At 47.4% G+C, this 27,417-nt stretch overlaps 1 protein-coding gene across 2 annotated transcripts in view; it reads right to left on the bottom strand.

Moving 5' to 3' along the window:
• Window positions 1-27,417, bottom strand: part of zc3h3 (zinc finger CCCH-type containing 3) — a 419,425-nt gene that overhangs the window by 79,052 nt on the left and 312,956 nt on the right. For both annotated transcript variants that reach the window (XM_072468220.1, XM_072468221.1), the window contains exon 9: window positions 10,983-11,114. In XM_072468220.1, the coding sequence (XP_072324321.1) occupies window positions 10,983-11,114 (132 nt within the window). The remainder of the gene's footprint in view (window positions 1-10,982; window positions 11,115-27,417) is intronic.

Genomic DNA, 27,417 nt, shown 5'->3' with positions numbered 1-27,417 from the left:
CTTGGGTAGGGTGCTCTTTCAAAGAGCTGGTGCATAATCGATGGGCCGAATGGCCTCCTTCTGCACTGTAAATTCTATAGCTCGATGTTTATAAACATTGCAGTTTACACCTCAGGGACTGTAATTGTTAAAGAGGGCAGCTCAATACCACCATCTTCACAAGGGCAACTAGGGATGGGCAATGAGTGCTAGCCTGGACATTAAAGCCCACAACCCTTAAAAATGAATTAAAACATTTGTCCGTGTAGCACTTTGAGGTAGCCGGAGGGCATAAAAGTTGCTATATAAATGCAAGGTGTTTCTTTCAAAACATTTCTGAAGTCACATTCAATAAATACATTTCAATTTGGAAAAGGTAAAGCCTCATTATTTTTGCCAAGAATGCAATTTTATCTTCAAATTAATTATTGGGCTAAAGCTATTCAAATATCAAGCTCTGATACTACTTTGGCAAACAAACAGAACTTAGGGACAGGACAGGGATCAACTAAGTTTGGATCAAACAGTTTGTTCCAGGAAGCAAGACTTTGGAAATTAGAGACACAAATTTTGGGGAGACTCCTACCTCTCCCAATGTCAAACTGATTAATCATACACAGATGGATGGTTTTCTAATCCAACAACAATCTGAGCCATAAAAAGAAGGATCCGTTAAGAACTCACTCATGCTATATTGTCACTTTGCACAATGCTTGGAAAAGTTGCAGGTGAATCACAGATTGAAAGCATGTCCCAAGACATAAAGTAAAAAAAAAAGTTGCAGAAACTATTAAACCAAAAATGGCCAGAAACACAGCTGAAGTATTATTGCAGGTTTTGACGGTGAGAGTAAAATGGGAACAGACACAAGCATTGTTGCAAGGGGGAAATGGTGGTCCTGGTGCTAGATAGGATATAGGATTTGAAGTTAGACACAGAGACACACTGAAAAATGTGATCTACCTCTAACTATCAGGTCCAGAGGAGGCGCTAGATATTTACAGACACAATTATAATGATCAACTACAAAAGAGAGATGAACCAAAATTAGGAAAGCCTCGTCGGTGACGTACCGATCGGGCTCAATTAATTTCTGCAAATATATGGATGCTCTTAGTCAGGATTCTTAAACAAAAGTCATTGCATTAAACACACTGGGAAGGATATTCCACCCCCATTATTGGTGGGTGGGAATGGCGATGGGAGCGGAGAATTGAGTGGGAGCCCCAAAACAACGTTCACACCGACGGGATTTCTCAGTCGATTGGCCCTGCCCCCTGCCAATGATATAATGGGGCTATGGCATGAAAGGTCGCAAAATCCATTACCATACATTTAAATATATTAAATAATGCATGCACCCCCACCCCATGTAACTTTTTTCCACGCCAGTGGGGTTTACAACAGGTCCTGACAAATGGGGACTAGGCGAACAGTCGCTGCCAGGAGCACACAGGTAACGACAGGGGTGAGAGGTCAAGCCCAGACAGTACCCTGGCCAGGAGGGGGGAGGAGGGATTTCTTTCAAGATTGGGGCTCCGTAAAGAGGCCCATGATATTGTGGATCCCGCCCGTTGCATTTATGTTTCAAAGTGCTTGAAAATTTAGCAGGAAAAACTGCCTTGGCAGGCTTTTGCTTTTCCCACCCGAGACAATGCTTTGAAAAAAAAAAATCATAAAACTACCCACAGGTTCAGCAATACAGGAACGGTGAAATGAGCTCCGGTGCCTGGAGGAGGCTTTGTGGAATATAATTTAGAGTCATAGATGTTTATTTCTTATGTAGGATGGAGATATATATATATATATATATATATATATATATATAATCTTTACTAGTGTCACAAGTAGGCTTGCATTAACACGGCAATGAAGTTATTGTGAAAATCCCCAAGCCGCCTGCTCGGGTACACCGAGAGAGAATTCAGAATGACCAAATCACCTGTTAGCGGAAGAAATTTCTATATGTGTCACAGAATTGATATAAGTAATAATAAAGATGTCTTAAGTATTATAGCAGCACAGGTCAAGGGAAAAACCAGTAGGCAAGGGGTTGAAATGTTGAACCTTAAAGAAAAGTCACCTTCACTCGGGATAATTCAATCATCCTACAGGACATTAGGATAAGAATGGGGACCCACGTCACAGAAACCATGGCTCCAGCTGTAAGAGATTCATTGTCCAGCCCAGAGCAGGGAATAAAAATACATTAACACCTCATCAAGGAGTTCAGATTAAGGGAAATATGTTGAACAGAATCCAGGAGACTGTAAAGAAGCATTGTATTAGTTGATCATTTTCCAATTAAAGGGTCCAGAAAATATGCATACTGATTGATGCATGATCAATGACCACTAAAGCGAGGTTGTAGTCCAACTGAAGGCTTTAATAAGCTAGATGTTTCCCCCAGCAGCTCAGGTACAGAATGAAGGCTGCTGGGGCGGCACGGGCTCTTATACCCCGCCTTGCAGGGCGGAGCGATCACACAGCTTGACCAATCGGAAACATACAATATCTACCAATGGTGTTCCAGCATTACCAGGTACCGTAATACCTCTACAGACTACCACATTCACCCCCAGTTAAAAAAAGAGTCCGGCGGGGGTGGTGGCCTGATATTACAACATGGTAGAAATTATAATTATGGAGGTACCGTAAAATCTCCGTACAGCGTTTTGTAACTATTTACAATTCTATTTACTATTTACAATTTATTATTCATAATTATCTATACACTTTAAAATGAAGCAATCAGTCGATCGGGGGCCTGGTCGTCCTCTGTGATTGTCGAAGTTTCGGTGGTGACTCCGGTGGAGGCTCGGGCGTTTGTGACTCCGGGAGCGTGGCCTCGATCTCTGTGGCAGCTTCGACACCCCTAGACGGCGCTGGTGGGGAAAAATGTTGACCTGGGAAGGGAGCGCCTGCGGGGTGCATCGGTGGGTGGGGGGGGGGCCTAGACGGGGCCGGCAGAAGGATCGATCCCCCTGTAAGGTGCACTGCTGAGAGGGAGGGTGGGACTGGTGGCTGGGGTGTGCATGGGGCTCCAGCGGGCACCAGGTTTCGTAGGGGAGACCGTATCTTGTCGGCCGTCGAGGTACGCCACGTAGGCGTACTGGGGGTTAGCGTGGAGTGTAGCCACCTGAGCTGGCCACTTCCCGACTTAAAATGGAGAACCGCAAAGGCTGAAGGGAAATTCAGCCAACACAGGCAAATACTAGCAAATCCAGGAATCATGTATATTGGAACCTGCAAAACAACTAGACAGCACCGAAACCAGCAGCTATCTGCCTAATAATGTAACAGCCATCTACATAGTAATGTGCGATTCCCAGGCACAATGGCAACAGTTAAGGTAAACAAAGCCAAGCCAGACTCCTCGGCGCCAGCAGGAGCCAAGACAAACGAAGGCCAACGGACACTTAGGACCGCCTAGCGATCAGGGAACCGCTCCAGCATTGGAGAAATCGATCCAAGTGATCAGAAAGTAGTCCAATCACTTGGAACCAGGTACGGGGTCCGCCCCAAAGGGCGGGAAGCCCCTGGGGACTATAAAGCAAAGCCCCCAAGTTTAAGTCGTCCTTCTTTGGCAGGGTCACTCAGCAACTTGAACCAACCCTTGACAGTGAAATGTCTTGTTGCCTCCAAGCAAGTAAGTCTCAAGTCAACGCTTGCTACGAGATGGGCGCTCCTAGCTGCCAGTCCATACCAGCTTTAAATCCCGCAGACTCAGGACTTGAACGAAAGGCCATTTGTTCCCCTGACCTGGTGGCCAGTCCGAAGCTAAGTATAGGCCTGTTAGTGGTAGGAATAGCCTAGAAAGTAGAGTTCATGCATGAGTAGCGATTTACTGTGGAAAATGAATGTGTTTTGATTTGAATCTTACTAATTAGTGTGTTGAGTTATTGATCATGACTTGAACCTCGTGGCGGTATCATAAAGATACCTGGCGACTCTAGAACAAAGGTTGTAAAACAGAGCCAACTGAACCAATCAAAAGTTAGCAACAGGAGAAGATGGACCCTCTCGACCAACTGGTCCGACTTGTGCGCCCGCACGTGTTTTCGGAGCAGGATGGGTCCGGGAGCTGCCAGCCAGGTCGGGAGCGAGGTCCCAGAGGAGTACTTCCTGGGGAAGACCACGAGATGTTCGTGAGGTGTTTGGTTGGTTGTGGTACAAAGCAGCGACCGGATGGAGTGGAGGGCATCCGGGAGGACTTCCTGCCAGTGGGAGACTGGGAGATTCCTGGACCGTCAGGGCCAGTAGGACAGTCTTCCAGACTGTTCCGTTCTCCCTCACTACCTGTCCGTTACCCCGGGGGTTGTAACTGGTCGTCCTGCTCGAGGCGATGCCCTTGCTGAGCAGGAATTCACGCAGTTCGTCGCTCATGAAGGAGGACCCCCTATCACTATGTTTGTAAGCAGGGAACTTGAACAGTGCAAAGATGCTATGGAGGGCCTTGATGACGGTGGTTGCGGTCATGTCGGGGCAGGGGATGGCGAATGGGAACCGGGAGTACTCGTCAATCACCTTCAGGAAGTACGTGGTGCGGTCGGTGGCGGGGAGGGGGCCTTTGAAGTCCATGCTGAGGCCTTCAAAGGGACGGGAAGCCTTTATCAGGTGCGCTCTCTCTAGCCGGTAGAAGTGCGGTTTGCACTTCGCGCAGATTTGGCAGTCCCTGGTGGCTGTCCTGACCTCCTCGATGGAGTAGGGCAGGTTGCGGGTCTTGATAAAGTGGAAAAAGTGAGTGACCCCCGGGTGGCAGAGGTCCTCGTGGAGGGCTCGGAGGCGGTCCACTTGTGCATTGGCACATGTGCCGCGGGACAGGGCATCAGGAGGCTCGTTTAGCTTCCCGGGACGATACAAGATCTCGTAGTTGTAGGTGGAGAGTTCGATCCACCACCGCAAGATCATATCGTTTTTTATCTTGCCCCGCTGTACATTATCGAACAGGAAAGCAACCGACTGTTGGTCAGTGAGGAGAGTGAATCTCCTGCCGGCCAGGTAATGCCTCCAATGTCGCACAGCTTCTACTATGGCCTGGGCCACCTTTTCGACTGAGGAGTGGCGGATTTCGGAAGCATGGAGGGTCCGTGAGAAGAAGGCCACGGGTCTGCCCGCTTGATTGAAGGTGGCCGCCAGAGCTACATCAGACGCGTCGCTCTCGACCTGGAAGGGGAGGGACTCGTTGATGGCGTGCATCGTGGCCTTTGCAATGCCTGCTTTGATGCGGATGAAGGCATGGCGGGCCTCTATCGACAGGGGAAAAGCTGTGGATTGGATCAGGGGATGGGCCTTGTCCGCATAGTTGGGGACCCACTGCGCTAAGAGAAAAACCCTAGGCAGCGCTTCAGAACCTTGGAGCAGTGAGGGAGGGGGAACTCCATAAGGGGGCGCATGCGTTCAGGATCGGGGCCTATAACTCCATTTCGCACTACGTAGCCGAGGATGGCTAGGCAATCAGTGCTAATTGAAATGAAATGAAAATGAAAATCGCTTATTGTCACAAGTAGGCTTCAAATGAAATTACTGTGAAAAGCCCCTAGTCGCCACATTCCGGCGCCTGTTCGGGGAGGCTGTTACGGGAATTTATCCTTGTATGTAAGGTTAAGGATCTTTGCGGTCTGGAGGAATTTTCGGAGGTTGGTGTCGTGGTCCTGCTGGTCGTGGCCGCAGATGGTGACATTATCGAGATACGGGAATGTTGCCCGTAAACCGTACCGGTCAACCATTCGTTCCACCTCGTGCTGGAAGACCGAGACCCCGTTGGTGACATCAAAGGGAACCCTTAAGAAGTGGTAGAGCCGCCCATCTGCCTCGAAGGCAGTGTATTTGCGGTCACTAGTGCGGATGGGGAGCTGGTGGGTAGGCGGACTTAAGATCCACCGTGGAGAAGACCTTGTAATGCGCGATCCTGTTTACCAGGTCGGATATGCGGGGGAGAGGGTACGCGTCCAGCTGCTTAAGCCTGTTGATGGTCTGACTGTAGTCGATGACCATTCTATGCTTCTCCCCGGTCTTTACCACCACTACTTGAGCTCTCCAGGGACTGTTGCTACCTTCAATGACTCCTTCCCTCAGTAGCCTTTGGACCTCTGACCTCAAAGATCCGATCCTGGGCACTGTACCGTCTGCTCTTGGTGGCGACGGGTTTGCAATCTGGGGTGAGGTTCGCAAACAGGGAAGGCGGATCGACCTTGAGGGTCGCGAGGCTGCAGACAGTGAGGGGGGGTGTAGGGCCGCCGAATTTGAAAGTTAGACTTTGGAGATTACACTGGAAGTCTAAACCTAGGAGTGTGGCCGCCCAGAGGTGGGGAAGGACGTAGAGCCGGTAATTTTTAAACTCCCTTCCCTGGACTGTGGGGTTTGCTGCACAAAACCCTTTTATCTCGACTGAGTGGGAACCGGAGGCCATGGAGATTTTTTGATTAACGGGGTGGACGAGGAGAGAACAGCGCCTTACCATGTCGGGGTATATGAAGCTCTCCGTGCTCCCAACATCGATTAAGCAGGACGTCTCGTGCCCGTTGATTCGTACTGTTGTTGTAGCAGTTGAGAGTGTTCGAGGCCGGGACTGATCCAGGGTCACCGAGGCTAATCTCAGCAGTTGAGTGTTCTCTTCAGGCGGTGTGCGGTCAGCCGAGCTGGGTTCCTGGGAGTCCATCCAAGATGGCGGCTCCCATTGGTCGCACATGGCTGGGGGTGCACAAAATGGCGGCGCTTGTCCATCGAACGTGGTGTCCGCGGGACAAAATGGTGGCGCCCGGGGGCCGCACATGGCCCTGGAGTAGGAAGATGGCAGCTCCCGCTGGCCGCAAGGGGACCGTGGAGAGGTTTGTGGTGGCGGTCCGCATTCGCCGCCGGAGACCGCGGCGACCGCATGGGCCTGGCATACCACCATGAAATGGCCCTTTTTACTGCATCCCTTGCAGGTGGATGTGCGGGCCAGGAAGCGCTGCCAGGGGTGCTTGGCCTGCCCACAAAAGTAGCAGCGGGGCACCCCGGGGTTGCCAGGCCACTTTGCAGCACAAGCTTGTGGGGGGGGGATGAGGGATGTCTCGGGGTCGGTTGCGGAGGGGTTCCACGCTGCCCAGGGGGCTGCCACGCGGTCGGGAACGTAAGCGCAGGCGTTTCTGGAGGCCACATCCAGGGAACCTGCAAGGGCCCGTGCCTCCTTGAGGCCTAGGGTGTCTTTTTCCAGCAATCGCTGGCGGATTTGGGAGGACAGCATACCTGCCACGAAAGCGACCCGGATCAAGAGTTCGGTGTGGTCGCTCACCGAAACTTGCGGGCAGCTGCAGTTTCTCCCCAACACCGGGAGCGCACGGTAGAATTCTTCCAGCGATTCCCCAGGGATTTGTCGCCTCGTTGCTAGCAGATGTCTGGCGTAGACCTGGTTTACCGGGCGAATATAATGTCCTTTTAGCAGCTCTATTGGTGTATCGAAGTCTTCCGTGTCCTCGATGAGGGTGTAAATTTCTGGGCTCACCCTCGAGTGCAGGACTTGCATTTTCTGTTCTCCCGTGGGTGTGTTTCCGGCCGTTCCGAGATATCCTTTAAAACACGCCAGCCAGTGCTTGAAGATTGCCGCTGAGTTCGTCGCGTGGGGGCTGAGTTGCAGACACTCCGGCTTGATTCGGAGTTCCATCCTTTTAAATCTAGCTTATTAAATTGATGCACGATCAATGACCACTAAAGCGAGGTTGTAGTCCAACTGAAGGCTTTAATAAGCTAGATGTTTCCCCCAGCAGCTCAGGTACAGAATGAAGGCTGCTGGGGCAGCATGGGCTCTTATACCCCGATTTGCAGGGCGGAGTTACCATACAACTTGACCAATAGGAAACATACGTTATCTACCAATGGTGTTCCAGCATTACCAGGTACCGTAATACCTCTACACAGACTACCACACTGATCACCTTGTATTGTCCCGAATGAATCGATGACGCCAATGCCTACTTGTAACTCTGAAAGAATTTTAAATATATATGCATATAACTCTGAATATGATCAGAGCTGACTTTTGAGAGCTAAGGGTAGCATGATCAAAGCTCACTTTGAGAGCTAAGGGTAGCTGCAGAATTTGTCTCTCCTGTGTGCACACAGCTATTCTGAATAAACGCAACTTTTACAACTCCACGCGGTCGAGAAAAGACTCTGACCATTTCCTCCCTCCCTCGCCACCTAACAAGCACGCCTTTTGTGACTTGTGGGAGGAAACCAGAGCACCCTGAGAAACCCACGCGGACACGGGGAGAATGTGCAGACTCCACACAGAGAGTGACCAAGCCGGAAATCGAACCCGGGTCCCTGGTGCTGTGAAGCAATGGTGCTAACCACTGTGCTACCGGGTCGCCCCTATATTTTGTACCTTATAATTAACCCTAGCTAAAGAGAAACTTTCAGCCCCACCACAGCAGCTTTGTCGGACAATAAACACCATTGGTGTCCATCACTGCCAAGTTTTGTTTTATGGAAGAGGAGGTGGGTCACACTGGAAGAGGGGTCAATTCACCCAGAAGATGAGAAAAATTGGGACCTTTGGGTAGAGGTTGGATGTGATTATTTGTTATTAAAATGGAAGCATACAATTAATACTCTTCACTTGATTCAGAAAATGTTAATTCTCTGGGGTTTCTTGCAGCAGTTTAACACCAAACCAGTAATGACAGTCAGCACTTTTGGCGTTATTTAGAGATTATTTAACCTGCTGAAAGCCTAGAGTGGCATTTAGGCTCCTTGGGAAAAGAGATAAAGGATCAGCGCTTCTGGATATTTATGTATATATATATATATATATAGCTTCAATCCTCTGGGGTGTTTTTTGGGGGGGGGGGGGGGGGTCTACAAAATTATTATTTCTTCATCACCTTCCATTTCACTGTGTAACTATAAAAATGACAGTCAGCATTTGTATTCCACAATACAATATATCAAATATAGCAACACAGATGTTTTTCAATACACAAGGGCTAAAATGAGCAATTTCCCCTCTCTCTACCCATCTCAGTGTTAAGGAATTTGAGGGGGAAGAAACTGCACTTGTATTGTGTCTTTCGTGACTTCAGTTTGTTCCAAATAATATCTTTGTAGCAACTTCAACAGAAGATGTTAATAATAGATCTTTCCAGGCAGTGCAAAGAATGACTCTACCCAATGCCAGTAAAATAAATGGAAAGACCTCAGATAGACCAACCCAAAAAAATTACTGTCTAATGACCTGTACCTATCTCAACAGGCTCAATGCATTAGTGTGTGTGTGTGTCTGTTCACAAACATCCAATGATTCATGCAAACCAATGTAAAATTCTGAAAAAATAATCAAGTTGATTTGTATAGATAAGTTCCATAATCACAGCTACCATAAAATGTTTATAACCGTAACATATCTCACAGATAAATACAGAGCTTACATGCGAGGATTAGTTCAAGGAAATGCATTGAACAGGAGCTGGTAGGTTAAGGTCTCTTTCATCCAAAACAATTGTCTCTGGTTTACTGAAATATTGCAGCATTACCAATAGATTGCGTTCTTCTTTTTACATCTTCTCAGCATTTAAGTACATACATGATTATTGATGCAAAGAGATACAAGACCTTCCTAGTCTGTTCTATGCAGATACTTAGTGACTTCAACCAAGCTCCATAGTTGTGATATTAGCACATTTAAAAAGAGTGGTTTGGTCACAGATGACTGAGCTGCACTGTCCTTTCAGCTGTCGCCTGAAAACAATCACATTTATTGGGGCAAGTTTAAAGCTGGGTTTTAATTACAGACTGCAGGGGAAGGGAGAAGAGAAACACGAAAGAAAAAAGGTCACCTGATCATCAACAAGATCAACCGCAGTTTCACTCTTGTGGATCGCCATTATCATTTGGATAAGACGATTAAGAGGTTCTACAATGTTAATCATGCATTACAATAAAGGTTATTCATCATCACCACTTATATTCCATGGAGGATGGAACAAAAGCCAATGTGTTCCATCGGGTATTAAATCACCAGTCAATGCTTGTCATTTCAACAGGAGTGAAGGTTAAATGACTGAAGTAACAGAGGGAGATGAACAGTGCAGTGGGTTGGCACACTGCTCTTTCATCTTTATTAACTACATTTGAGTCCAGCATTGACTGACCGGTGTTCTCTTTTTGAGTCTGCTTGCTCAAAACATTCTACGCAAAATAAGATTCAGTTTGATGCACAAAGCTGGGAAGCTTTACTAAGCACCCAAGATTGCGAAGTTTGATGTTAGGCACTGTCATGTGAGAGTACCTTTAAGACATGGATGTTTAAGCAATGTACCTTTAAGAAAACAGTGATGTCAGAGAGTGGGTGTAGCTGAGGTCAGGTCAGCCATTTTGCAGTTTAGTTTCAGTTTGAAAAAGAGCTTGTGTGTGTCTGTGTTTGCAGTGAGCTGGATCTCTACCATGAAAGACTATCTCTGGATCATTTGGGTGATTTAAACTCATAATTGTAAAGCCTTTATCCTGATGTGCTTCTGTTTAAAGGGGTTAAGTCTCTTGGAAGTTTGAAGGAACATTTTGAGGAATTATTTACTGTTGTAATATTTTCTGAGTTATCTTTGAAGTAAGGGGTGTTAAGAGATCCAATGTTTATTTAAGATGTTAAATTGAGTTCATGGAATAAACATTGTTTTGTGTTTAAAAACCCACATGTCCATAATTGTAATCCCACACCTAGGGAACAAGCCGTGTGCTAGGAAAAGCAACAAATACATTAAAGGGAGAGGTTGGTTGAACTCCATGATATATTTTGGGGTTCTGAAAACGCCTCGCCCATAACAGGCACCTATGCCTATAAAGCATTAACATCCCTCGTCTGATGAACATAAAATTTATCCCTGTCTCCCATACACACAAAATAGAACGGAGAACTGTAACAGAACATTTTGATAAGGGGCCTCCTCTTAAAAGGCACAAACCAAAGCTACAAGTAATGAAACAGTCAGGTCAGTAAACTTTCCTTCCTATTCACTTTAATGTACCTTTTCTCCCAGTGGGCAGTATCCCTTCAAGAAGTCTCGGCAAACTTCAGCCTTCCTAGACACATACACGTGGCTGTAGGGACAGTTGTTGTTGCTGCAGATCCCTCGGAGGTAGTAAGAGCAAACTGGCATCTACAATGCAAGCAGAAAATAACATTGAACTTTTCGGAGTCAGGCTTTCCAATTGCTGATCAATGAAAACAGAATAAATCACAAACGTTAATCTGCACAGGGCTGGCCAATTAGTTCAATTTCAAGTGCTACTTTCTTTTTAAAGTACAAACTTGCACTTTCAATGGTTTCTCAGTTTCCTTTAAATGAATGCTGACCCTTCGGATCTGAAAGTTGTAATTTTTTATTGAACATCTGCATAGATGCATTATCCAACAACCAACAATTTCATGTGCTTGCCATAATCTGTTTACTGGAATGCAGGTAGCCTGGTGCTACACTCTCAATCAATTTGGTGCTGTGGAATATAGAACAGAGCTTTTACAGACTTAAGTGCGTATTAGTAATGCTGCGTTAAAAGTGTTCTGGGATCATTTCATTCTTTTTATCCGGTATAGATCATCTACTGCCTTGCTTTGATACCCAACTGTAGAGGACCAATTTCATGAAGCGTAAAAAGTAAAAGATTCCATAGCCACAATTCAGGTCTCTATAAACGTTACACAGTCTAGTAAAGGTATCCCACATTTAGCACTCGCAATGTGTTCCTAAAAATGGCATATTAAACAAAAGTGTACCAAACAAAATCACTTTCCCATAAGAAACTATGCAATAGGGGAGGGTTATGATCCTAGCCGTTAATTATTACATTAAAAGTCTATTGGCTGTGACGAATGTGATATAAAATAGTAACTTTAGAGATATTAGTTAATGTAATGTAGAGGTAGGCCAGTCTAATTCTGGTTAGTTCACAGACAAAGGATTTCAGACCGCATGGAAAAGCAGGAAGAGGTGTGTCCACCAAAGCAGGCGAAAAGGATGCTGGGTAATAGGGGCCAGAGGAAGGGCTTGGAAGTGAGCCAATCAGAATAGATCAAACAGGTCAGGAGGGATATAGGATGACCTATGGGCGTCGAGTATGTGAAAATTGATGCCATTTGAATGTATCAGTACAGATTCTTTTGTTCCATATCCTCACTTGATTCCAGAAGTCCATGGAGCAGTATGTGCTTCGTGCTCCTGAGAATTGAGGAACGCTTGCAAGCTAAATAAAATAACTAATGCTGTACCTGCAAATCCATCTCGACTTTTATTGAGGCCAGACTGACGGGTAAAGAAACTTGGGATTCTACATTTGGTGCCGAAACCCGGGATTTCTCAAGACGGTTCTGACCAACTGCGAAATCAGAATTAGACTGATTATGAACAGGAGGATGGGGAAAGAGGGCCCACAATGCAGAACTGGAAAATGACCACGCATTGATTTTTCCCCTCTTCTTATCGTCTGATTAGTCTGGTCACTCACGGTTGGTACGGAAAGATCGTCTCGACGAAATCAAAGGGCAGTCTGGGGATTAGCAATTTAATTGATGGGATTTCATATTGTTGAATCGGCTTGGGTTAGGGTTTTGGGTTGATGTGACATCTCAAATGATGATTCAATTCCAAGTATAAGTGTTTTTAAGGCTGATGCGACTTCAGTAGTGGAGGTTCAGTCTATTAGAACATAAGAACATAAGAACTAGGAGCAGGAGTAGGCCATCTGGCCCCTCGAGCCTGCTCCGCCATTCAATGAGATCATGGCTGAACTTTTGTGGACTCAGCTCCACTTTCCGGCCCGAACACCATAACCCTTAATCCCTTTATTCTTCAAAAAACTATCTATCTTTATCTTAAAAACATTTAATGAAGGAGCCTCTACTGCTTCACTGGGCAAGGAATTCCATAGATTCACAACCCTTTCGGTGAAGAAGTTCCTCCTAAACTCAGTCCTAAATCTACTTCCCCTTATTTTGAGGCTATGCCCCCTAGTTCTGCTTTCACCCGCCAGTGGAAACACCTGCCCGCATCTATCCTATCTATTCCCTTCATAATGTTATATGTTTCTATAAGATCCCCCCTCATCCTTCTAAATTCCAACGAGTACAGTCCCAGTCTACTCAACCTCTCCTCGTAATCCAACCCCTTCAGCTCTGGGATTAACCTAGTGAATCTCCTCTGCACACCCTCCAGTGCCAGTACGTCCTTTCTCAAGTAAGGAGACCAAAACTGAACACAATACGCCAGGTGTGGCCTCACTAACACCTTATACAATTGCAGCATAACCTCCCTAGTCTTAAACTCCATCCCTCTAGCAATGAAGGACAAAATTCCATTTGCCTTCTTAATCACCTGTTGCACCTGAAAACCAACTTTCTGCGACTCATGCACTAGCACACCCAGATCTCTCTGCACAGCAGCATGTTTTAATTTTTTATCATTTAAATAATAATCCCTTTTGCCGTTATTCTTACCAAAATGGATAACCTCACATTTGTCAACATTGTATTCCATATGCCAGACCCTAGCCCATTCACTTAGCCTGTCCAAATCCCTCTGCAGACTTCCAGTATCCTCTGCACTTTTTGCTTTACCACTCATCTTAGTGTCGTCTGCAAACTTGGACACATTGCCCTTGGTCCCCAACTCCAAATCATCTATGTAAATTGTGAACAGTTGTGGGCCCAACACTGATCCCTGAGAGACACCACTAGCTACTGATTGCCAACCAGAGAAACACCCATTAATCCCCACTCTTTGCTTTCTATGAATTAACCAATCCTCTATCCATGCTCCTACTTTCCCCTTAATGCCATGCATCTTTATCTTATGCAACAACCTTTTGTGTGGCACCTTGTCAAAGGCTTTCTGGAAATCCAGATATACCACATCCATTGGCTCCCCGTTATCTACCGCACTGTTAATGTCCTCAAAAAATTCCACTAAATTAGGTAGGCACGACCTGCCCTTTATGAACCCATGCTGCGTCTGTCCAATGGGACAATTTCCATCCAGATGCCTCGCTATTTCTTCCTTGATGATAGATTCCAGCATCTTCCCTACTACCGAAGTTAAGCTCACTGGCCTATAATTACCCACTTTCTGCCTACCTCCTTTTTTAAACAGTGGTGTCACGTTTGCTAATTTCCAATCCGCCGGGATCACCCCAGAGTCTAGTGAATTTTGGTAAATTATCACTAGTGCATTTGCAATTTCCCTAGCCATCTCTTTTAGCACTCTGGGATGCATTCCATCAGGGCCAGGAGACTTGTCTACCTTTAGCCCCATTAGCTTGCCCATCATTACCTCCTTGGTGATATCAATCCTCTCAAGGTCCCCACCTGTCATAGCCTCATTTCCATCAGTCACTGGCATGTTATTTGGGTCTTCCACTGTGAAGACCGACCCAAAAAACCTGTTCAGTTCCTCAGCCGTTTCCTCATCTCCCATTATTAAATCTCCCTTCTCATCCTCTAAAGGACCAATATTTACCTTAGCCACTCTTTTTTGTTTTATGTATTTGTAGAAACTTTTACTATCTGTTTTTATGTTCTGAGCAAGTTTACTCTCATAATCTATCTTACTCTTCTTTATAGCTTTTTTAGTAGCTTTCTGTTGCCCCCTAAAGATTTCCCAGTCCTCTAGTCTCCCACTGATCTTTGCTACTTTGTATGTTTTTTTCTTCAATTTGATACTCTCCCTTATTTCCTTAGATATCCACGGTCGATTTTCCCTCTTTTTACCGTCCTTCCTTTTTGTTGGTATAAACCTTTGCTGGGCACTGTGAAAAATCACTTGGAAGGTTCTCCACTGTTCCTCAACTGTTTCACCATAAAGTCTTTGCTCCCAGTCTACCTTAGCTAGTTCTTCTCTCATCCCATTGTAATCTCCTTTGTTTAAGCACAAAACACTAGTGCTTGATTTTACCTTCTCACCCTCCATCTGTATTTTAAATTCCACCATATTGTGATCGCTCCTTCCGAGAGGATCCCTAACTATGAGATCCTGAATCAATCCTGTCTCATTACACAGGACCAGATCTAGGACCGCTTGTTCCCTCGTAGGTTCCATTACATACTGTTCGAGGAAACTATCGCAGATACATTCTATAAACTCCTCCTCAAGGCTGCCTTGGCCGACCTGGTTAAACCAATCAACATGTAGATTAAAATCCCCCATGATAACTGCTGTACCATTTCTACATGCATCTGTTATTTCTTTGTTTATTGCCTGCCCCACCATAATGTTACTATTTGGTGGCCTATAGATTACTCCTATCAGTGACTTTTTCGCCTTACTATTCCTGATTTCCACCCAAATGGATTCAACCTTATCCTCCATAGTACCGATGTCATCCCTTACTGTTGCCCGGATGTCATCCTTAAATAACAGAGCTACACCACCTCCCTTACCATCCACTCTGTCCTTCCGAAAAGTTTGATACCCTCGGATATTTAACTCCCAGTCGTGACCATCCTTTAACCATGTTTCAGTAATGGCCACTAAATCATAGTCATTCACGATGATTTGCGCCATCAACTCATTTACCTTATTCAGAATACTACGAGCATTCAGGTAAAGTACACTTATGTTGGCTTTTTTACCTCTGTTCTGAATCTTAACACCTCGATCAGTAACCTCTCCTAAGTTATATTTCCTCTTAACCTTTCTCCTAATTTTCCTTGTCGTCAAACCCACATCTTCCTGTAACAACCTGCCGCATCGCTTACCATTAATGTTTTCACTTTCCGTTTTATTTCTTTTAGTATTCCTGGTCCTATTCACTGAGCTCCCCTCAGTCACTGTATCCTGTACTGTCGCCCTTTTTGATTTTTGACTATGGCTTCTCTGCCTTACACTTTCCCCCTTACTGCCTTTTATTTCTGTCCCTGTTTTACTACCTTCCAACTTCCTGCATCAGTTCCCATCCCCCTGCCACATTAGTTTAAACTCTCCCCAACAGCTCTAGCAAACACCCCCCCTAGGACATCGGTTCCAGTCCTGCCCAGGTGCAGACCGTCCGGTTTGTACTGGTCCCACCTCCCCCAGAATCGGTTCCAATGTCCCAGGAATTTGAATCCCTCCCTCTTGCACCATCTCTCGAGCCACGTATTCATCCTCTCTATCCTGACATTCCTACTCTGACTAGCTCGTGGCACTGGTAGCAATCCTGAGATTACTAACTTTGAGGTCCTACTTTTTAGTTTAACTCCTAGCTCCCTAAATTCAGCTTGTAGGACCTCGTCCCGTTTTTAACCTATATCGTTGGTGCCTATGTGCACCACGGCAGCTGGCTGTTCACCTATTATATGGGTTCAGGGGCTGATGGGACTTCAGTAGTGAGGGTTCAGTCCAATATAACTGTTTTTAAATCTGAAAAGGATTCAATTCCATGTGTGAGTGTTTTAAACCTATAGTTGGTTAAGCTAAAATTGTACCCTTGGACTGTAGTGGCGAAAAACGCAGTTCCGAGGACTAGTTGAGATTATGGGGAATTCCTTGGATAGCACAAATGATCCAGGCATGCCACTGCAAATATTATGTGATAGGTATCCGGATAAAGCAAAGGATTTTAGAAAAATGTCAGCACAGTTAAGAAGTAAAATGGGGGATGAATCGCCACTAGGGGGCACCAAAGACCTAGAAAGTGTTAAGAAAATCCAGGGACACATCTGGAAAAAGAGTCAAAGTATGAAAGCAAAAGAATTAATTGGATTATGGAGGCAATATTGTCAAGAGGAAAGAGATAAGATCATGTTGTCGAGTTGGCAGGACAATGCCCTTAAAATGGGAATTCCAATTAGTGAACAGGGTAACCTAAAAACATTACAGGTCTTGAAAAAGGAATATGCATTCAAAAAACGCGCAAGTAGAGACAGGAAAGGCGCGGGTCAAACAAGAGATGAGCTACGTAGTTCAATGGCTGGCCTTGAATTGACAGAAAATGATAAATTCAATAATTTGGAAAAGTCACTAAAAGTTCCGACTGCACCTGTAGCATGGTCTGCACTAATTCCAGAACCACCAGAGTATAATAATTTATATCCAGTCATTGCTCCCCAGATTCCAATTATGCCAGTAACTCAAGCCCTTTTGGGTGATAGTGTGGGTCCTGATTTACCATCTTCACGATCAGTAGAGAAAGAGGAGCTCTGTTCCGCAAGCCCAGTTAGCTCTAGGACCAGATCTCGGACAGCGAGAGAAGGGCTTGATCCTCACCAGAAACAATTAAGTATACCACCTAAGTCCCTCCAAACTAAGGAGAAACCGCAAGGTTCGAGAACAAAGGAAGCTGCAACAGATGATTTTGAAGAGAAAGAACTCCCTCTAGTGACAGGGAGAGACGTCGAAGTCTTGGAACAACCAGAGGAAATAGCTAGAGTGCCCCCTGGTGACATTCGGAGACAGTTGCCGATTAGGAAGATGCGAAACCCGGACGCGGTGACTGCCGGGGCGCAACCCACGATAGACGTTTACTTCCCATGGACACCCAGTGAGATGATGGCTATTATGGCTACAATCCCAGATAGAAAAAAATCTCCTGCTGCTTTCGTGGATTCCTTGAGAACTACCATCTCAATTTATCAAGCTGATTCTAGGGACCTCTGGGCCCTAGTCCAGCAGGTTTTAACCCCAGCAGAGTACCGCAATTATCTTAATCACTTCAATTATGCTAGCCACGCAGCACTTCAGCAAGCCCATGCGTTAGACGACGATAGAAGGACACAGATCCTGAATGCGTTGAATAGCACATTTCAAAAGCCCATAAATCTTTCTGTTATCTTAGACCTAAAACCTAAGAAGATTGAAGAGCCAGAGGAATTTCTGGAGCGTTTTAATGAAATCTACCGTGGGCAGTCAGGCGGCTTGCTATATCAAAATGGTCAGAATTCCCCTCAATATTGTGCTATGTTAATGCATTGCCTACCACCTTCTGTGGCTACTGCTGTGAAATGTAATAACATGAATTGGACAGAGAACGACCCTTCCCAGATGGCAAGGGCAGTCAGATTTTATTGGAAGGAGGGTGTAGGCCAGGAAGGAGGCTCAGTTACAAAGGTTAAGACTGAGTATGTAATGAAAAAGGATGATCTGCGACCCCAACAAGCGGCAGAAATGGTAGTTTACCAGCAGGAGCCCCAATATTGTGACTTTGGGTGGGTGGATCAGCGAGGGGGAGGATACCAAACCCACCCAAAGGGACCCTCAGCTCCTTTTTATGGCCCACCGTATGCATCAACAGCTTTACAACCGCCGCCCCCTCTGAGGGGCCATTGGTCTACTGGGAGAAGAGGACGGGGCAGATATAGAGGGAGCAATGCATGTTTTAATTGCGGCCGTGCAGATCACTGGCAATAGGAATGCCCCTTTAAAAGACATGATGTGGAGATGCCGGCGTTGGACTGGGGTGAGCACAGTACGAAGTCTTACAACACCAGGTTAAAGTCCAACAGGTTTGTTTCGATGTCACTAGCTTTCGGAGCGCTGCTCCTTCCTCAGGTGAATGAAGAGGTCTGTTCCAGAAACACATATAGACAAATTCAAAGATGCCAAACAATGCTAGGAATGCGAGCATTAGCAGGTGATTAAATCTTTACAGATCCAGAGATGGGGTAACCCCAGGTTAAAGAGGTGTGAATTGTCTCAAGCAAGGACAGTTGGTAGGATTTCGCAGGCCAGATGGTGGGCGATGAATGTAATGCGACATGAATCCCAGGTCCCGATTGAGGCCGCACTCATGTGTGCGGAACTTGGCTATAAGTTTCTGCTCGGCGATTCTGCGTTGTCGCGGGTCCTGAAGGCCGCCTTGGAGAACGCTTACCCGGAGATCAGAGGCTGAATGCCCTTGACTGCTGAAGATCTTTAAAAGACAGGCAGTAGAAGGAGATTATCCGACCCAAAGGAGGGGGTACCCACCAAGGGGAGGACAGACGAGATACACTGACTTCTCCCAGGAAAACCCTTTCCCAACACAGGATTGACTAGCTAATTTAGTCATAAGGACTCTCCAATCGGACAGGGAACCTATTATCTCTCTGCAGATAGGAGATCAACATCACTCATTTGTAATCAACACTGGAGCAGCCATGCCTTCTGTGCAATCAGAACTTCGACTACCACTATCCGACCACACGCAGCAATTGTCGGGGTTCCAAGGACAGGTGTGTGAGTATCCTATTTCTGAACCTGTGACAGTCACTTACGAGAATAAGTCTGCAGATCATCAGTTTGTAGTGATGACTGGATTGGACTGTAACTTGTTGGCCCGAGATTTACTGTGTATCTTCCAGCTACAGCTAGAGTGCGGAGACGAGGGGGTAACGGTTAAATCATGGAGGATGAGACAACAGTGCTATATTTCTATCACCCCCCATTGGTGGACGTTAGACATTGAACATTCACTGCATCACGTTACCCTGGCCTATGACAGAACCGGACAAAACAGGGAGTTGGAGGACAAATACCGGCCATTAATTGGGACCGAATGGCCAGTCAAGGTTACAGCCACAGTCACGGGAAAAGAAGGTACAGCCGATTTTGTTACAATATCACCACATTTATGGCCACAGTCAGCTTCGGTAAGCCCTCATATTACACGTCAGGTCCACGACCAGTACCATGACAGGGATATGGGGCAAATGGTAAGGAGGGCAGTGGATCATTCGGATCCAACAGAGTACGCACTTCAAGTCATGCCGGACGGCACTACCATAAAATATTTTGAGGTCCCTGAAACAATTAACACTCGACTGCAGCATCACTGGGGACATGATATGTTGGAATATGTCAATCCACAGGTCTGGGCGGAATACCCATCACAAGTGGGAAAGACAAATGTTACACCTATTAAGGTAATGATTAAGGATCATGTAAAGCTACCTTCCATTCGTCAATACCCCCTGAAATCCCAAGCTGCTCCGTCTATAGACAAATTAATTCAAGAGCTGTTGCAACAGGGTATTTTGGTCCCTTGCCAATCAGAATGTAACACCCCCATACTTGCTGTGCCTAAACCAGACCAGTACCGATCAGTACAGGATTTACGTTCAATCAATGCCATTGTACAGCCGTTACATGCTCTCGTCCCTAACCCTGCCCACATACTGGCTCAAATTCCAGCTCAAGCCCGGGTCTTCGTCGTAATTGACCTTCAGCACGCCTTCTTTGCCCTCCCACTCGCGACTGAAAGCCAATATTTGTTTGCCTTCACTTACAATGGGCAGCAGTATACCTGGACCCGACTGCCACAGGGGTTCGTCAACTCACCTACACTCTTCTCCAGATGTCTGCAGACCCAACTCCAGGCCTTGACATTGGAGCATGGTTCCACTCTAGTGCAGTATGTAGATGACATATTGGTGGCAAGTCCTGACGAGCCCAGTAATAGGGATGATGTGATCCAATTATTGAACCACCTATCCTCGTTGGGTTATGTTGTCTCACAAGCAAAGGTCTTGGTGGCTCAGAGAAAGGTTAAATTCTTAGGAGTTTTACTTACAGCCACAGAAAGAAGTCTCGAACCCAGTAGGATTGAACCAATATGCCAATTCCCCGCCCCTACAATAGCCAAGGAGGTTCGTCATTGGCTGGGTATGGTGAATTATTGTCGGCAGTGGATACCAAACATCGCTGTCTATACAAAGCTGCTGACGCCTTACACTAGTGAAGACGGGAACTTTACTCTCACCACCGAGGCACTCGAAGCCTTCAGTTGCCTGAAGCAGGCAATTTTGATTTTGGATGTGTTAAGATTGGTGCAATAAAGGTAACATCAGGCCGTCAGGAGAGCGTAGGAAGAGGCTATGAGAAAGAGAGAGACTAGAGAGAGGACGGGGCGTGTGAGAAGGGAAGTACAGCTAGAACGTAGGTTACCGGGAGATACACTTAAGTTAGTTAAAGGCCAAACTGAGGAAAACCTGCGTAGTATGAATCACTTCTACCAGATTTACCACCGCTTGTATGGCCACGGACGGGTTGTCTGCTACCCGAACCCCACAGCGGTGTCTAGGTTATTTTTTGTTTCACCGCTTTGGGGCACTCCCCAGACGGTGGTTCATTGTCAGCATTCCGAGCCACTGCCCGAGCAAGTCACTCTTCCTTACGATCCGGGTTCAGCACCACCGGCTATTTGCCTTCCTCTTCCTCGGGATAATTCCCATTCACAGTATGATAGGCTGCAACGGTGGAGGGCGTACATACCTAGCCACTTCACTCCCAATAGGGATTCCCGGTCGTACGAGAATTGTTTCCGCAGTGAAGGATACGGCTGTTTGCTGGTAGAGGTGGAAACGAATATAACATGCCTGTTCCCCACCTGTACGGACAGGAGGTGCCATATCACCCAGGCGTCTGGCCAATGCGTTTGTTGCAACACCACTTGCGTTCCATTGAACGCCGGCCTCCAGCTCCTTTGTGGCTGGGTGAATGTCTCTCATATCACTGTTGGGACTAGGGCTTTCCGCATTGCTAGGCGGCCCGAATGGGCGTTTCGAAGCTGGATAAACTGGGCTACTGGGGGATCCTTACGCAACCGATATACTGATTGTGATGCTAGCCTGCACACGGAGCAAGGATACTACTTTTTATTTAATGGCACAGCGACCAACGTTTTGTCACCCCCATTTCCCTGCCAAATTGCTATAGGGACTCTAGTCCCTACCACAGTCCCCTGCCCTTCGGCATGGAAGCTGCATAATCAGTTCGCACGCCGGGCAGTCTCTGCTGAATTTTGCGAGAACTGGAAAAAAAACTCAGGTTCTCGCACCCAACCGGGGCCACTCACCCGGATGGGGGATTCTGAGCATCTTGACACTGGGAGGTGTGGGGGGTTCCTTGGCTGTCAGCAATAGGAATTATTTTATTTGTGGCCTTACCATCTTGGGAAATGAAACCTTGGGAGCCCTCGGGGCAATAACCAAGGAATTGTCTCAGCTACGGTTGTTTGCAATGCAGAACCGGTATGCTCTTGACTATCTTCTGGCCCGTGAGGGTGGGGTATGCGCCATAGTGCAGGGCAAGTGTATCATGGGGGTTCAGGACTTGACCGCTAACATCACTAAATTTATGGATCACATACGGGGTCACCTGGACGGAATGCAGGATCCTGGCTCTTGGGGTAACTGGGGATTTGGGGGTTGGCAGGACTGGTTGATAAATATGGCCATGTATTTAGTGGTGGCTATCGGCTGCATCTTTGTGGGCCTAGCTATCCTTAAATGTGTGTTGGGTAGAATGCGGGGTGCACTGGATCAGATCAACGCCCCTAAAAACTTAACTGTTAAAATCCATGAGGGTGCAGCAGATAGGGGGGGCTAAGCCAGGAATTGGAAATGTAGCGACGGATCTTTTTAGATGAGGAACCATAGCTATGGATTGGATAGTTCGGTTATCATGGAATGATAAAAGGAGGGAATGACGAATGTGATATAAAATAGTTACTTTAGAGATATTAGTTAATGTAATGTAGAGGTAGGCCAGTCTAATTCTGGTTAGTTCACAGACAAAGGATTTCAGATCGCATGGAAAAGCAGGAAGAGGTGTGTCCACCAAAGCAGGCGAAAAGGATGCTGGGTAATAGGGGCCAGAGGAAGGGATTGGAAGTGAGCCAATCAGAATAGATCAAACAGGTCAGGAGGGATAATAGGATGACCCATGGGCGTCGAGTATGTGAAACCTGATGCTATTTGAATGTATCAGTACAGATTCTTTTGTTCCATATCCTCACTTGATTCCAGAAGTCCATGGAGCAGTATGTGCTTCGTGCTCCTGAGAATTGAGGAACGCTTGCAAGCTAAATAAAATAACTAATGCTGTACCTGCAAATCCATCTCGACTTTTATTGAGGCCAGACTGACGGGTAAAGAAACTTGGGATTCTACAGCTGCCTTGAACCAAACTGGCCTAAAGTTTCTCATCAACTCTTCATAACTTACTCATTCGATCAACTTACCTCTTCCTTGCTGCTTTCTGCCTCCTGACACATCTGGACAGGCAGCTAATGGGATGGTCAGGGAGAAGTGATGAATGGGAGGGTCGGAGAGGGGCATGGGAGGCAGGGAGTAGCAGTTCTAAAAAAAACCCACTGAATCTGCTCAGTGCATTTACAAATGCACTAAAATGAAAACATCCTATTAGAACCACTTAAAAAACAGGGGATACCTGGGACTTCCGGGTGCGGCGATGACCAGCTGAGTCGCACGTTTTGGCAGCTCCCGGTGAAACGGACTTTTGGGCTCTTGATAGGAGCCCCAACGGCAATTGTGACGGCTAAAAACACTGTGCGGTAAACCAGAAGGGAATCCCCCTTGGATACGGATGAAAAAAGGAGAAAGTGGCCGGATTGCAGTGGATCCTTTAGAACAGCGGCAAGGAAGGCAAGCAAAAACCAAGATGGCGTCGGAAGGTGGCAGTTTAACATGGGGCCCTGAACAACAAGAGTTCTTGAAATGCTGTGTGGAAGAGATCAAAAAGGAAATGAAGAAAGAGCTGTTGGCCCCGATACTACAGGCGATCGAAGGGCTAAAGGAGGAACAAAAGACCCAGGAGCGGGAGCTTCGGGTCGTGAAGGCAAAGGCAGCCGAGAATGAGGACGACATACAGGGCCTGGTGGTGAAGACGGAGATGCATGAGGCACATCAGAAACAATGTGTGGAAAGGTTGGAGGCACTGGAGAACAATGCAAGGAGGAACAACCTGAGGATTCTTGGTCTTCCTGAAGGTGTGGAGGGAGCGGACGTCGGGGTATATGTGAGCACAATGCTGCACTCGTTAATGGGAGCGGAGGCCCCGGCGGGTCCGTTGGAGGTGGAGGGAGCATACCGAGTGATGGCGCGAGGACCGAGAGCAGGAGAAATTCCCAGAGCCATAGTGGTGAGATTCCTCCGTTTTAAGGATAAAGAAATGGTCCTTAGATGGGCAAAGAAAACTCGGAGCAGTAAATGGGAGAACGCGGTGATCCGCATTTATCAAGACTGGAGTGCGGAGGTGGCAAGAAGGAGGGCGAGCTTTAATCGGGCCAAGGCGGTGCTTCATAAAAAGAAGATAAAATTTGGAATGCTGCAACCGGCAAGACTGTGGGTCACATATCGAGGAAGGCACCACTACTTTGAGACGGCGGATGAAGCGTGGACTTTTATTGTGGAAGAAAAACTGGAATGAGCGGGTTATTAAAAAGAACGTTTGAACAAAGTGGTGGGGCGAATGTGGGGGGAGAAGAGGGGGGTTAAAAAGGGGGGAAAGAGGAGTTTTATGTACTAATCCTGCGATGTGGTAACTTTTCTCTCTTCCACAGGTGGTGATGGGGGGGAGGAGGGGAGGAGGAGGAGATGGGGCGCTGGCCATTGGGGGCGGGGCCAAGGGAGAAGCGCGGACTTGGTTCCCGCGCTATGATAATCATGGCGGGAATAGAGAAGCAGGAAGGAGGGGGCGTCGCACGGTGCGAGCCGAGGTCACGGGGGGAAGCCGAGGTCGGCCAGAGTTTGCTGACTTCTGGGAGCAACATGGGGGGAGTAATTACGCTAGTGGGGGATCTAGCGGGGGGGGGGGGGAATTACTGGGTTGCTGCTGCTGGGGAGGGGGGGAAGCTGGTATGGGAGGGGATGTGCGGGGGGGGCACCGCCTGGGGGAGATACAGCTGCGTGGGAACCGGGTGAGGAGCTGGAATAAGGGGATGGCTAATCGACAAGGAGGGGGGGGGGTAGGAAGCCCCCCAACCTGGCTGATCACGTGGAACGTGAGAGGGCTGAACGGGCCGATAAAGAGGGCACGGGTACTCGCACACCTTAAGAAACTTAAGGCAGATGTGGTTATGTTACAGGAAACGCACCTGAAACTGATAGACCAGGTTAGGCTACGCAAAGGATGGGTGGGGCAGGTGTTCCATTCGGGGCTAGATGCGAAAAACAGGGGGTGGCTATATTAGTGGGGAAGCGGGTAATGTTCGAGGCAAAGACTATAGTGGCGGATAACGGGGACAGATACGTGATGGTGAGTGGCAAACTACAGGGGGAGACGGTGGTTTTGGTAAACGTATATGCCCCGAACTGGGATGATGCCAATTTTATGAGGCGGATGCTAGGACGCATTCCGGACCTAGAGATGGGAAAGCTGATAATGGGGGGAGATTTTAATACGGTGTTGGAACCAGGGCTGGATAGGTCGAAGTCCAGGACTGGAAGGAGGCCGGCAGCAGCCAAGGTACGTAAAGATTTTATGGAGCAGATGGGAGGTGTAGACCCGTGGAGATTTAGCAGACCTAGGAGTAAGGAGTTCTCGTTTTTCTCCTATGTCCATAAAGTCTACTCGCGAATAGACTTTTTTGTGCTGGGAAGGGCGTTGATCCCGAAGGTGAGGGGAACGGAGTATACGGCTATAGCCATTTCGGATCACGCTCCACACTGGGTGGACTTGGAGATAGGGGAGGAAACAGGAGGGCGCCCACCCTGGAGAATGGACATGGGACTAATGGCAGATGAGGGGGTGTGTCTAAGGGTGAGGGGGTGCATTGAAAAGTACTTGGAACTCAATGATAATGGGGAGGTCCAGGTGGGAGTGGTCTGGGAGGCGCTGAAGGCGGTGGTTAGAGGGGAGCTGATATCAATAAGGGTACATAAAGGGAAGCAGGAGAGTAAGGAACGGGAGCGGTTGCTGCAAGAACTTTTGAGGGTGGACAGACAATATGCGGAAGCATCGGAGGAGGGACTGTACAGGGAAAGGCAAAGGCTACATGTAGAATTTGACTTGCTGACTATGGGCACTGCAGAGGCACAATGGAGGAAGGCACAGGGTGTACAGTACGAATATGGGGAGAAGGCGAGCAGGTTGCTGGCACACCAATTGAAGAAAAGGGGAGCAGCGAGGGAAATAGGGGAGTGAGGGATGAGGAAGGAGAGATGGAGCGGGGAGCGGAGAGAGTGAATGGAGTGTTCAAGACATTTTATAAAAAATTATATGAAGCTCAACCCCCGGATCGGCTGGAATTTCCCAAGGTGGAAGAGCAGGAAAGGGTGGGACTGGGAGCACAGATCGAGGTAGAAGAAGTGGTGAAAGGAATTAGGAGCATGCAGGCGGGAAAGGCCCCGGGACCGGATGGATTCCCAGTCGAATTCTATAGAAAATATGTGGACTTGCTCGCCCCGGTATTGACGAGGACCTTTAAATGAGGCAAAGGAAAGGGGACAACTGCCCCCGACTATGTCTGAAGCAACGATATCGCTTCTCTTAAAGAAGGAAAAGGACCCGCTACAATGCGGGTCTTATAGACCTATTTCCCTCCTAAATGTAGATGCCAAGATCCTGGCCAAGGTAATGGCAATGAGAATAGAGGAATGTGTCCCGGGGGTGGTCCACGAGGACCAAACTGGGTTTGTGAAGGGGAGACAGCTGAACACGAATATACGGAGGCTGTTAGGGGTAATGATGATGCCCCCACCAGAGGGGGAAACGGAGATAGTAGTGGCGATGGATGCCGAGAAAGCATTTGATAGAGTGGAGTGGGATTATTTGTGGGAGGTGTTGAGGAGATTTGGTTTTGGACAGGGGTATGTTAGATGGGTGCAGCTGTTGTATAGGGCCCCGATGGCGAGCGTGGTCACGAATGGACGGGGATCTGCATATTTTCGGCTCCATAGAGGGACAAGGCAGGGATGCCCTCTGTCCCCATTATTGTTTGCACTGGCGATTGAGCCCCTGGCGATAGCGTTGAGGGGTTCCAAGAAGTGGAGCGGAGTACTTAGAGGAGGAGAAGAACACCGGGTATCTTTGTATGCGGACGATTTGTTACTATATGTGGCAGACCCGGCGGAGGGGATGCCAGAAATAATGCGGATACTTGGGGAGTTTGGGGATTTTTCAGGGTATAAATTGATCATGGGGAAAAGTGAGTTGTTTGTGGTGCATCCAGGGGAGCAGAGTAGAGAAATAGAGGACCTACCGTTGAGGAAGGTAACAAGGGACTTTCGTTACCTGGGGATCCAGAGAGCCAAGAATTGGGGCACATTGCATAGGTTAAATTTAACGCGGTTGGTGGAACAAATGGAGGAGGATTTCAAGAGATGGGATATGGTATCCCTGTCACTGGCAGGGAGGGTGCAGGCGGTTAAGATGGTGGTCCTCCCGAGATTCCTCTTTGTGTTTCAGTGCCTCCAGGTGGTGATCACGAAGGCTTTTGTTAAAAGGATCGAAAAGAGCATCATGGGTTTTGTGTGGGCCGGGAAGACCCCGAGAGTGAGGAAGGGATTCTTACAGCGTAGCAGGGATAGGGGGGGGCTGGCACTACCGAGCCTAAGTGAGTATTATTGGGCCGCTAATATTTCAATGGTGAGTAAGTGGATGGGAGAGGAGGAGGGAGCGGCGTGGAAGAGATTAGAGAGGGCGTCCTGTAGGGGGACTAGCCTACAGGCTATGGTGACAGCCCCATTGCCGTTCTCACCGAGGAACTACACCA

The sequence above is a fragment of the Scyliorhinus torazame genome, chromosome 11 (genome assembly GCF_047496885.1).
Source record: "Scyliorhinus torazame isolate Kashiwa2021f chromosome 11, sScyTor2.1, whole genome shotgun sequence".
NCBI lineage: Eukaryota > Metazoa > Chordata > Chondrichthyes > Carcharhiniformes > Scyliorhinidae > Scyliorhinus > Scyliorhinus torazame.
This window is presented reverse-complemented; position numbering and strand designations above follow the sequence as displayed.